Here is an 11,907-nt window from a genome sequence, read left to right on the forward strand (position 1 = left end):
TTGCTTAATTTTATTCGTATCTGTCTTGTTTTATTTAAACAAGTACCCTGTTTCCCAAAAATAAGACCTCCCCGGATAATAAGCCCACTCAGGCTTTTGAGCGCATGTGCTAAAATGAGCCCTCCCTGAAAATATTGCAACACAGCAGCAGCCATGAGGTGACCACTCTCGCCACCTCCTGCACCTCAAAAATAATAAGACTTCCCTGAAAATAAGGCCAAGCACTTATTTCGGGGGTCAAAAGAAAATAAGACCCTGTCTTATCTTCGGGAAAACGATACCAAAAAGACCTAAAAACATAAGACCTTTTAATAGTATAACTTGTTAATAGTATAGTATGACTTAAAGTCTTATTATTACCTTAATACAGGCAGTCCTTAACTTAGACCAGTTGGTTAGGGACTATTCAAAAATGGATCCACAAAAGGAGAATTACAACCTGGATCTGAAGTTCTGATGGTTGCCCCAACCTTGCTGTCATATGACTCACATTTGAGCACTCGGAAGTATGCACTGTGATCAAATACAGCATCCCACAGTCATTTGACTGCATTTTATGAGTTTTGCACCAAACTGGCGTTTCTGGATTTCAGCAAAACCATGCCATAATGAACAAGGGGCTTGCTTAGAAACCATGGCATTTGCTTACCAACTGGTGTTTGCTTAATGACTGTAGAAAGATAGTAAAATCAGGTTGGTCCTGGGACTGACCCGTTTTACAACCGTCACAATTTATAACCCTAATAGGCAGGCTCCAAGGACCACCTGTAATCTAGATTTTTATTTTTCAGAATTTATCTACTATTTGTCAACTTATCAACAGAAGCAAGAATTCATTATTAATGCAAAAAGAGCATATCTTTGATATTCATCACATCCAGGCACCAATCAATGCAAAGATGACAAAATGTCTTCTGACTGTAGCCATTGCCACCCACCCACCCACCCAATGAGACATTCTTCAGTTAAGAGATGCTTTCATCCAGTTACTTCATTGAACGATCTTCAATTGAAATATGTGCTGAATGTTATAGTCAAATGCAATCAAAATATAACTCGACAATACACTTCAGATAGCAAAAAGTGGAAAAATGGAAAACTCCTGAGGTAGCAAATTTGAAACAAAAAATACGCAACCTATACAAAATGCAACATTGGAATGCGGGGGATTTGTTCAAAATCAGTAATTTATATTTTTATCTACTACAGCAATATAGTTTAAAGATGTCACTCTGAGGATATATTCCTTAAGTTAGGAGGCTAATGAATCGCCCCTCAAGGACTCTTTGCTACCCTTAAGGAGTAACAAAGCTAAATTCAGTTTGTTCATCTATTCAACAAGTAATTGGTGCCATTAACTTTGAAAATCTATTGGGGGGGGAGTAAAGCAGAGGTGGGTTGCAAATCCTGGCGCTACCAGTTTGTGCTCATGCATATGTGTGCGATGCTTCTGCGCAAGTGCAGAAGCGTCCAGGTGGATGGGTGGAACCTCCCGCTGCTGCCACTACCAGTTCGCCCAATCTGGGCCGAACCAGGAGCAACCCACCTCTGGAGTAAAGTGTTAAGTATTCCTCATTCAGTGACTGCATGTAGAAAGCAGGATACAGCCTTGAACCAACAAGAAAAACAGAAATTGTGATAATATTTTCATGATTAAGTCACAGAGGTTCACAATAAATGAACAATCTGCTTAAGTGGAACACATTTTCAAAATAAAAGCATCTTGCTTCCCAATGAAAAAATCAAAATATCCCTGCATTAACTAAAAATTAAAAACATAGCTCTGAAGTACTAGTAGTTCATTTTCAGACAAAAATACATCCAGCATCTGGCTTTATATTTTTGTCTTCAAAAACACAGATTCATTTGGATGTTCACCAGCTAGTGTGCGTAAAAATGTAATAGCATTTCCTGCTCAAGAAAGAAGATCAAACTTCAACCTACCAGGTTACCCGGCATATTAAGTGGGTGCCCGGAGAATTGATTGTCACATCTGATAAAATAAATGTGGCTTGGGTGAGACAGGAAAACACCCAAATGGTCTGTTCAGACTGAATAGCACTTCTACAGCACCTTGCTACTCTTTCCACTCCCAAAAGCTTTGCAACCTCTTTGGGGAAAACTTTAGCAAGGCAGTTACGAAGATCAGGTCACACAGAGCTCCGATGCCCAAAGTGGAGGCTTGCTGCTGTATGGAATTTTTTCCTGCGTTCCTGAGCTGCAGGTAGCAACAGCAGAAGCAGCTGCCATCACACTTTCTTCCTCCTCCCTCTCCTCAGAGACCTCTAGGAAGCATTCTGAATCTTCATAGGGACTTTCTAGGAGTTTCAAGACTCTTCTCACCTGGAGAGGAAGGAAAGGAGAACAAGACAGTGACACAGGATTGTTCTTAATAGTGTCCTTTGGATCTGGAACCCGCACCTCACCCCTGCACATCTCACAAGAGTTTGATTGGTTTCATTCTTTTTTGTGGGAAATCTAGAATGATTTTTTCTTGACCCCAGACTTGGGTGATGGGGATTAGTGGTTATTCAATTTTATTGTTGCTTGGTTTTAACCACCGATACATCACCCAGAATTCCTGCAATGAGATGGGTAGGGAAAGAAAACAACGTATAAATATGGGAAAAACTGTTCACCTCTAGAAAATCACCATTTTCTGCTGCTTCAATAGCCTTTTGTGCAATGTAGTTCCTCAATATATATTTTGGATTGCTGGCATTCATAATTTTCAGGCGCTCATCATGCCACGTGTCAGTATTGCTAATGTGTTCTATTTCTTTTTCCAGCCTAACTCTGAAAGCAGAATAAAACGAGAGCCTAGATCAATAGTTTGTTAAATAAATGAAATGATTCATTTAAAAGAGACTGTTAAATAAAAGACATTAATTTGAATATATTTTAAAAGTACGTAATTCAGGATAAATCTCATAGTGCCTGGTTGCTGGGTGGGCATGGCTATGGTGGGCGTGGCATAGTCGGTCTCCTGCACTATAGAGGGAGGACCGTTTTCACCTTCCCCAAGCTCTGGAGGCTTTCCTTGAGCCTCTCGGAGGGTGAAAACTGCCTCCCCCAGGGCTCTTCAGAACTTCCAGGAGGCCCATTTTCCCCACTCCCTGAGCCTCCACACGGACCCTGCACTTTCCTCGCATCTAAAATGGGCTGCATAGAGACTCCTGGGAGGGAAGGGGTAGGGTGGGGTGGAGTGGGCAGGGCCAGCCAGGGGTGGGATTTGGAGGTTCTCCGAACCAGGCATAACATTAGCTATGAGTTCTCACCAACCTAGGCAAACCCGTAGCAGCCCACCAATGAATATACCTCAACAAAATGAAACAAAGGCACTAAAGCAAAGAGAATGTAAATAACCTCACCTGTAATTTTGCAGCCAATTTTTCCAGTTTTTTTTATTTCTATTGACTAAATCGGAGGTTGTTAATTGCTGCAGTTTAGAGAACTGTTCTATTCGTTCCAATTCCTGATTGATATTAGACTTTGTTCCAATTAAGGCAAAGAGTTGTGGGTTAGACTGTGCTAACATCAGCATCATGGAAAGTTGTCTAGAAAAAAGAAACCATTTATCAATTCCATATAATAAAGCATTATACTTGTCAAGAGTTCTTTCTTATCCTTCTAAAGAGGGATTCTCAAACTTGATGAGTAAGACATGTGAACTTAAATCCCAGAATTCCCAAAGCAGAATGCTATCTGAGGAAATGTGGGAGTTGAAGTCCATAGGTATTAAAGTCAACAAGCTTGAAAAATGCTGCTTTAAAGGCATGTTTAAAAGTGGGCAGACTTAGCTTTTCATATATCATCTGTGCTTTCACCGCTATAACATAACAGGCTGTCTCATTTCAGGCTTTTCTCCCAAAGATCCTTAAAACACAATGGGCAGTTTCCATCATGAATGGAACCACAAAGCAGCTTTTGCTTGCTATCTTCCTTGTATTGATGATTTTATTCCCTTCTCCCTTTGAACTACATGTATATTCCAGCCAGAAAAGGGGGGTGGGTGAAATTTACCTGACTCCCAATTTCTCCAGGTAGCTTACACACACAATTGAGAAAAAAGATCATGTATAGCCAGAAAAATCATGCTGAACACATCAAACACATCAGTTTTCAACAACTTCCAAAATACCACTGGAGAAGAACTGTATGGATCTCTGGAAATATACTGTTCTGGAGGGCATCTCCGAATTAGTTGTCCAATTCATCTTTTTGTTTTCCCTTCTCTATTGGTCTTTCACTTACAGCAATTTCTTAATCCTGGTATGTGTAACCAAAAATGGAGATCTAGTAGCAGAGCTACTCCACCACATCCCCTGTACATGCTTATGAAAGGGCATGTTTCATTATGAATGTGTAATCGTATAATATTTTATCATTTGTAATATTATAAATGTGTAATTCTTAGGTCCAAGAATCCTTGGAGTTAAATGGTATGTTGAGTCTTATTTCTATAAGATGGGTGGCTAGTAGGCAAACCACAGTGTCTGCTCATTTCAATTCATAATTGCTTCTAGAAGCTAATAGCTTAAAATCTCCAGTTTAATTTAAATATGGAAGAAAATATTATTTCAGCCCCCCAGCCAAAGGGATAAGAATATTGTAACAGCAATATTGAACTTTAGCAGTCAATCTACATATTGAACTATTCCATAGTTATATTTTTATATATAAAATTTAATTTGTCAGCAGTTAAATTATTCTCTCTCACAAAATCTGACACAGCATCGTTTACTCTCACAGCATGGTCTCATGGCTCAATGTACCTGGGATCCATCTGAGGCTTATAGGCAACTTTCAGTTCTTCCAAAGATGCACATTGCTTTGAGATCTGATCCAGAAACTCTTCTAGGTTTAAAGGATCAAAATCCAGAGGGAATGAGTTAAACAAGCGGAAAGTATTTGTAAAATCTGCACCTACAGAGCAGATTAAACCAGAAGGTTAATTTCAGCCGTATAAGAAAGTCTCCGCTTTTTCTTTCAACTTTCTATAACTAAGTTCCAAGTGTTTGTACAATTGTAATATTTTTAATGTATCATAATTATCCAAATGTTAAAATTGTTTTTTAGTATTCTTAAAAAGATTCAGACTAACCTGTGATGTGCATAGTCTCCAAGAGATCAGAGATCAGCTTATTATCTTCATCTAGTTGAAGCTGAATTAAACCCAGTTTCCTTCTCATGATTTGCAAATAATGCTTTTCAAATTCTGCATCGTATTCCTCCTCCAGAATGGGCATGCTGATTTCCAATGGAAGTTCTGGGACCAAGGCTTCAGCAAATTTGGTTAGATTCCACTTACAAATCTCTGGTTGCTTATTATAAGCATATCGTCCTGTGTTATCAGATCCATTGCAAATATGTTCAGGATCATATCTAGAAAAGATACAAGATATAAAATGTAAAATGATATCGGATAATATTGAACTGATAGGGATACATGGCACAGAATGTTAAATACTGCAGGAAGCACTTAGATATTTGAAAATAGTATGCATCATTTTCTATGAGCCAAGGTGGCGCAGTGGTTAAAAAGCAGCACTGCAGGCTACTGCTAGATCAGCAGGTCAGCGGTTCAAATCTCACCGGCTCAGGGTTGACTCAGCCTTCCATCCTTCCGAGGTGGGTAAAATGAGGACCCAGATTGTTGGGGGCAATATGCTGACTCTCTGTAAACCGCTTAGAGAGGCCTGAAAGGCCTATGAAGCGGTATATAAGTCTACTGCTATTGCTATTGCTATATTGCTAAGATGAGTATAAAATCTAAGGCAGGTACAAACACAAAGTTACAAACAACAGGTAAAGATGGGGGGGGGATCAGAATATATAAGCTGCCATCACATTCATTTTAAACACTATATCATCATATTCATTGAGATAGCATTGCTATTCTAAACAACAATTTCAACAATACTTCTATATCATATAGTCTTTCAGTATGGTCTTTCAGTATGGACCATACCAGTATGGTCTAGGGACCAGATCTTTTTGTAGCTCATCTCTTTTGAACTTGAGCTGGGTCTAGGACAACTTGCTATGGCCAACTCACCATGGCCAACTCTTCACAGCCAACTTGCCACAGACAATTTGTTGTGGGACAACTCTCTATGACCAGCTCACTGCAGGACAAGAGTTACACTAATATTGAAGAAATTGTGGAATAGAATCATTAAAGAAAGGATGCTAAAAGAGGGAGAAAATGAAATGTGAATGACAAAAATTACAATACATTTTTAATTATTTGAAATACAGTAGAACCTCTGGTCACGATCATAATTCGTTCCATAACTTTGGTCGTGACCCGTACCTAATTTTGGAAATTTGGTGGTTACAAAAAAAATGGCTTGGAAGGAGAAATCAGCTGCCGGGAAGGGGGGGGGGAAGTGATTTTTTTGGTCGGATCCCGATTTGGTCATGGTCAGAAGCGTTCATGACCAGAGGTTCTACTGTAATTAAATTGAATTGTTGAATTGTCCCATGGCACGTTGTTCCACAGTGAGTTGGATATGGTGGGTTGCCCCGTGGTGGGTTGGCCACAGCAAGTTGGCTGTGGTAAGTTGGCTGTGGCAAGTTGTAAGAGGATAGTTTTATCTCTCTATCCTGTTTGAATGAGACTTCTATATGCAAAATTAATCATTTTGTACTAACTCCTCAATTACTTAAAAAAAACTGCATGGCAAGAAGACAATTTATCTGAAATAATAATTCAACATGCTTCAGTTTCTTCCACTGTTTCTAACATTACTATTAAAGAAAAAGTGCTGGAATTAAATTATTGACCAAAATTGCAAAAAGAGTATCAATACATTATAAGAACCTGAGCTACACTAACCTGTCCATAAAGCCAAAAGGTCCATAGTCAATTGTAAGTCCAAGTACACTCATATTATCTGTGTTGAGTACACCGTGACAAAATCCAACACACTGCCATTCAGCAACCATCCTGGCTGTCCGTCTTGATACCTTAAAATATATACCAATTAATGGTCACACTCTTTTAATCTACAAATTGTATTTTAGAAGAACTTTGTTGTAATAACATGGTAAGCGAATATTTATATTGAAAGTTTTTTATTCTAGCATTCATAGTTTTAGATTTCAGTATCTAACACAGTTCTTAATTTGGAAGATACCCTTCATATAAGCATCGGAATAGAAAATGGGGCAGTGGGATCTTAATTTTTCCTGTTTGTAGATGTTTAATTTCCCTGGCCCTTCAATGATTTGTTCTTTTTGCAGACTAACAAGTACTTCAAGAGTACTTTGGAAAGTCTGAAATTATACAATTAATTATAAAAAAAATAAACTGAAAATAAAAGTGAGTCTCAGGAATCTTTCGTAATAAAAGAAAACACAGTAAATGAAAATCTTCATAAAATAACATAATAAATTTAGAGATTGAGAGATTGCATGATGCTATTTAAACATGCTTGTGAACATGAATTTTCCATTCAGATTCCTACTCAAGGATAAGCAAATGAGAGTAATTAGCCTATGGCATTAATAACGGAATATTAAAAAGGCACCCTGAATGCCTTTGAAGGAGAAGTGTAGATTAACAATGAATACTTTACATTGTCACCTTACCTCTCGAAAGAAAGCAGCATTCCTCTGAACATTATTGTCAGGGTGTGTTTGTAGAATATCTGGATAGAAAGTGCTGATCACATAATCAAGCATTTGAACTCTAATATCATTTCTACCAACACTTGGACCTTTACGTCCTGTCAATTCATCAGCAGATTTAAAAATTTCAAATGATCCAAACCTGTTTAAAACAGGAATTGCCAATTACCCCCATCCATTCATAAGGTATTTTGACATTTCAGTAAGATCTTTTTTCTCTGTAACTATTTTTAAAAAAAAGCATATTTAACCATAAAATGAAAATAAACTCCTTTGTGATATAATTAATAATAAACTAATATTAATAACATCTATCTCAGGACCTTGGAAAGGACTTGATAGGTGGATAAAATGCCAAATCCAGTCTAAATATCTGGCTGACTCTGTGACCAAGTATATTCATCTCTAAATCTGTAGTCATACATATATAAAAATAGATAAATAATAATTCAGAAATGAAACTACCATATTTTTCGGACTATAAGATCCACTGGTGTAGAAGACACACCAAGATTTCGAAGAGGTAAGTAAGAAAAAAAAGTTTTTGTCCTCCCTGGTCCCAGGAGCACTCTGCAGGCTTCAGCAGGGCAGAAGGAAGGCAAAAACACAGTTTTTGCAAAAAACGGGCAGAAAACGGGCTGTTTTTCGCAAAACAGAGCCGTTTTTGCCTTCCCCCAGCCCTGCTGAAGCCTGCAGAGTGCTGCTGGGGACTGGGGGAAGGCAAAAATGCCTAAGTTCTTTGCAAAAATGGGATGCAGGAACGGGGCTTTGGGAGGCCAAAAATGGCTGTATTAGGTGTATAAGACGCACCAACATTTCCACACTCTTCTAAAGGGGGGAAAGGTGCGTCTTATACTCTGAAAAATAGAGTAGTCATTGAGTTGCAAAAATACATCTTCCAGATACTAGTCTAACAAACAAAAGTTAGTCATACTAGCTTTGTGATCCCAGAAAACACTGAAGCTGAACGTTTACAATATATCATGACACTATACAAAAAACCTCTGGACATAGTAAGAATTTATCCACATTCTGTTATAAAGGACACATTTAATATTACATCCAACCAGAACAATTACCTAATAAATGTTGGTGCTATTCTTAGTACAATTGTACACTTTTCTTTTTTGGGATTTCCATCATAAAATATATCCCGAATAACTTCTGAATCCGATGTTACACATGTCCCTGCTCTGGTGGTTGGTATTCCTAGATGAAACATGGCTTCACTGCAAAGGAATTCTCTTATGCTCGATCTCAAAACTTTACGACCATCTGCTTGTCTGAAAATAATGAAAATAATGTGTGTAAATATGATGTAACTTCAAAACTCAAAGCTAAACATAGCACATCGGGGCCAGAAATCATCTTACATATTAAAGGATCCTTTACGGCTCAAGGAACCAAAATGAATTTGTTATTTTTGCTTTAAATATTTTCCAGCTCGAGTATTTCCAATCTAAGAAGCATGACTGAATGGCTTTAGTATCATCACAGCTTGAAACAATAGTAGCTATACTACTATATGGCTTTACAACTATAAAATGATCATTTCTAACATTTTAGAAATACAATTGAAAACAGAAAATGGGAGACAAATATGGGAGAAAAAGGAGTGAAACTTGGCAGATTAGAATCACAGACCTTCTTAAAAAAATTGATTCCCATATCACACTGTACTATAATGTAATTTGTTAACTTTGATGTTGCATCAAACTATAGGTTTATCATTTAATGTGACTAAACTCAATCTGGTTGAATGATTCTTTTGTTATCCAATGGCTAAATAAACCATCATGTTTTAATATTTTATTTGTACATTGCCCAGAATCTCTTTTTGAGAGATCAGTGGTTTCTAATTAGACCGATAAAAGGCATTAGGGCTAGAAACTGGGAGACCGTGAGCAAGCAGGTTAACTCTATGCCAGTCTGTCTCACTCAGCCCTAGGAAAGATGCAATGGGCAGCCGCTTCCAAAACCTTGCAAAGAAAACAGGGACTTGCAGTGTGTGTGGGGTGTGTGTGTGTGTGTGTGTGCATGCTTGTTGTGTTGTGTAGGGAAGGGAAGGAAATCCACACAAATTAGATCTTGCTGCTTTTATTTATTTCATTATTTTATTTATTGGAATTTGTCAAACAAAAACAAGAGAATAAAAATACAATGACAGGGATGATAGGCACGTTAGTGCACTTATGCATGGCCCCTCTACTGACCACAAGTATGAAGTAAGGTATGACTGAAACTGTGAAAATTTGTAGCGGAGACAACTGAATCAGATAGAGCATTCCAGACTTCGACAATTTTATTACAGAAATCTTTGGGAAAAGAATTTCAAAGTTTGAATGTGACCGATCACAAACCAATTGGGGAATAAATCCAGAAGTGGATTTACCTAAACAGAGACACATGGCCATCTAAGTCCCAACATTTGTTTTGTTTAGTAATCTAAATTAAAACATCCCTGAGAATCATTGCTTCAGCCCATATCAGCTTCCATGCACCTTTTTATGTAGAGTCCAGATAATTGTACCTGACCAAACGGCTTGGCTAAGACAAGGAACCAAGTCCTATACAGGATCCTAGAGCTGGAAGCAGGCCTGAGGAGAGGGGGGTGCAGCTGGTACATTGTTCCAGGGCCCAAGGAGCTCAAAGGGATTTTTTTTAAAAAAATACAAAACTAAATTTTTAAAAAGAAAAACAGTATTGGCTTTATACTCATTCCCTACTCTCTACTTTGTGTGTATAGCAAAACCCCTTGCCAGCCTTGTTTGACATAACCTTTATTAATCTGAAACTCAGTGAACAGTTATGTAATTAATTGAATTTTAGTTTCATGACTCATTTATTTAGGTTTGCAAGTATGTTTGAATGTAATTAATAAACATACAATTATGACGTTATTGGTTTATGTGTAGGTGACGGGGGCTCATATTAGTCTTGTTCCAGCACTTAATAATCCTCTCGGCAGCCCTGGCTGGATCTCAGAGGTCATCAATCCCAACCCCCTGCATGCTGCACGGGTCACTGCCACTCACCAACCCCCAAGGGCTTCTCGCACTCAGCAGCTGGCAAGTTCGGCTACCCGATTACGTACATACATACATACATACGCACGCACACACCCCTCCAGTGACTCCTCCGCCCCTCTTTACCTGGAGAAAGGGGTGAGCCCGGCGCCCTTGAGCTGGATCTCCCAGCGCTCCCCTGTCGGGTTCAACACCTCCCCCAGGTACATGGCCGCGCCGTCGCCCAGCTGCCCGGCAAAGTTGCCGAACTGGTGGCCGCAGTAGCAGTGGGCAGCCGGCTCGGCTCCCGGCAGCGGGCGGTTCCCGCTGAAGCAGAGCGCGGCCTCGTCTTCCTCCTCCGCCGTCTGCGGTTCCCTCAGGCCCAGCAGAGCCAGAGCCGGGGCGGAAAAAGCCACCAGCCGCGGGGACCGCACCGGCGTGGGCCGCACCCGGGAAAAGCAGGCGCCCGACACGGCCCGAGGGACGTTCTCCTCGCTGGGATCCAGCGGCAGAGCCCGCAGAGCCCGGTTGTCGAACCGCAAAGCGCTGAGCCACCGCGGGACCGGCGTGGAGGACGAGGCGGCCGCCTCCATGCTGAGCAGGCGACCCGCTGCCAACCAGCCAGGCAGCGACGACCCCAAGCGACCGAAGCAGCGGCGTTTACAACGCAGAGCGGCGGCCATCCATTATTTTCGCCCTCTCGGCCACCGTCTGACAGGTCGCCTGTCGATCAGCTCTTAATCCCACCCTTAGCTTCTCTATGCAGCCTATCCCAATTTGTTTTCCAAGACACGCCTCGGGCCTTCACCCTATCCCGGCACGGGAGAAACTTAGCCAATCCGAGGACGGGATATGTTGAGAAGCGCAACATAAAAAAACGTGCCCGTCCGATCTCCATTTAATAGATTAGCAGAGTTGGGAGGGGCCTTGTAGGTCATCGAGTCCAATCCCCGCCCAAGCAGGAGAACCCTACACCATATTATAACAACAACAACAACAACACAACATAAATTGCAGCTTCATGCAATAACACCAGCGGAACTGCAAAAAACCGCTACTCGGAACATCATATATTTTAAGAAGATACTTGGTTGATACCCAGAACGCTGGCAGCAACCCGTATCAACCATTAGCACCAGTCATTGGTTTTTGCGACATATCTTTAAATGTTCACTTGACTGAGTTTCATGTTTAATGAATAAAAGAAATAATAATAACAATAAATAATTTGTCAGTGCACAACTTATGTACAATGAGATTGGTTGAG

The 11,907-nt window shown here is 40.0% G+C and overlaps 1 protein-coding gene across 1 annotated transcript; it reads right to left on the bottom strand.

Moving 5' to 3' along the window:
* Positions 1-948: 948 nt before the first annotated feature.
* Positions 949-11,368, bottom strand: SELENOO (selenoprotein O). Its single transcript, XM_014054247.2, has 9 exons — positions 10,788-11,368; positions 8,715-8,918; positions 7,597-7,777; positions 6,842-6,972; positions 5,105-5,385; positions 4,776-4,926; positions 3,372-3,557; positions 2,640-2,796; positions 949-2,343 (listed from the first exon to the last, which is right to left on the bottom strand). Exons 1-9 carry the CDS (start codon positions 11,321-11,323, stop codon positions 2,137-2,139), a joined length of 2,034 nt encoding a protein of 677 aa, XP_013909722.2. The 5' UTR covers positions 11,324-11,368; the 3' UTR covers positions 949-2,136.
* Between the last annotated feature and the right edge of the window lie 539 nt (positions 11,369-11,907).

Source organism: Thamnophis sirtalis, unplaced genomic scaffold, assembly GCF_051295495.1.
Source record: "Thamnophis sirtalis isolate CommonGarterSnake01/CBP01778 unplaced genomic scaffold, rThaSir2_p1.2 scaffold_9, whole genome shotgun sequence".
In the NCBI taxonomy this organism is placed as follows: domain Eukaryota; kingdom Metazoa; phylum Chordata; class Lepidosauria; order Squamata; family Natricidae; genus Thamnophis; species Thamnophis sirtalis.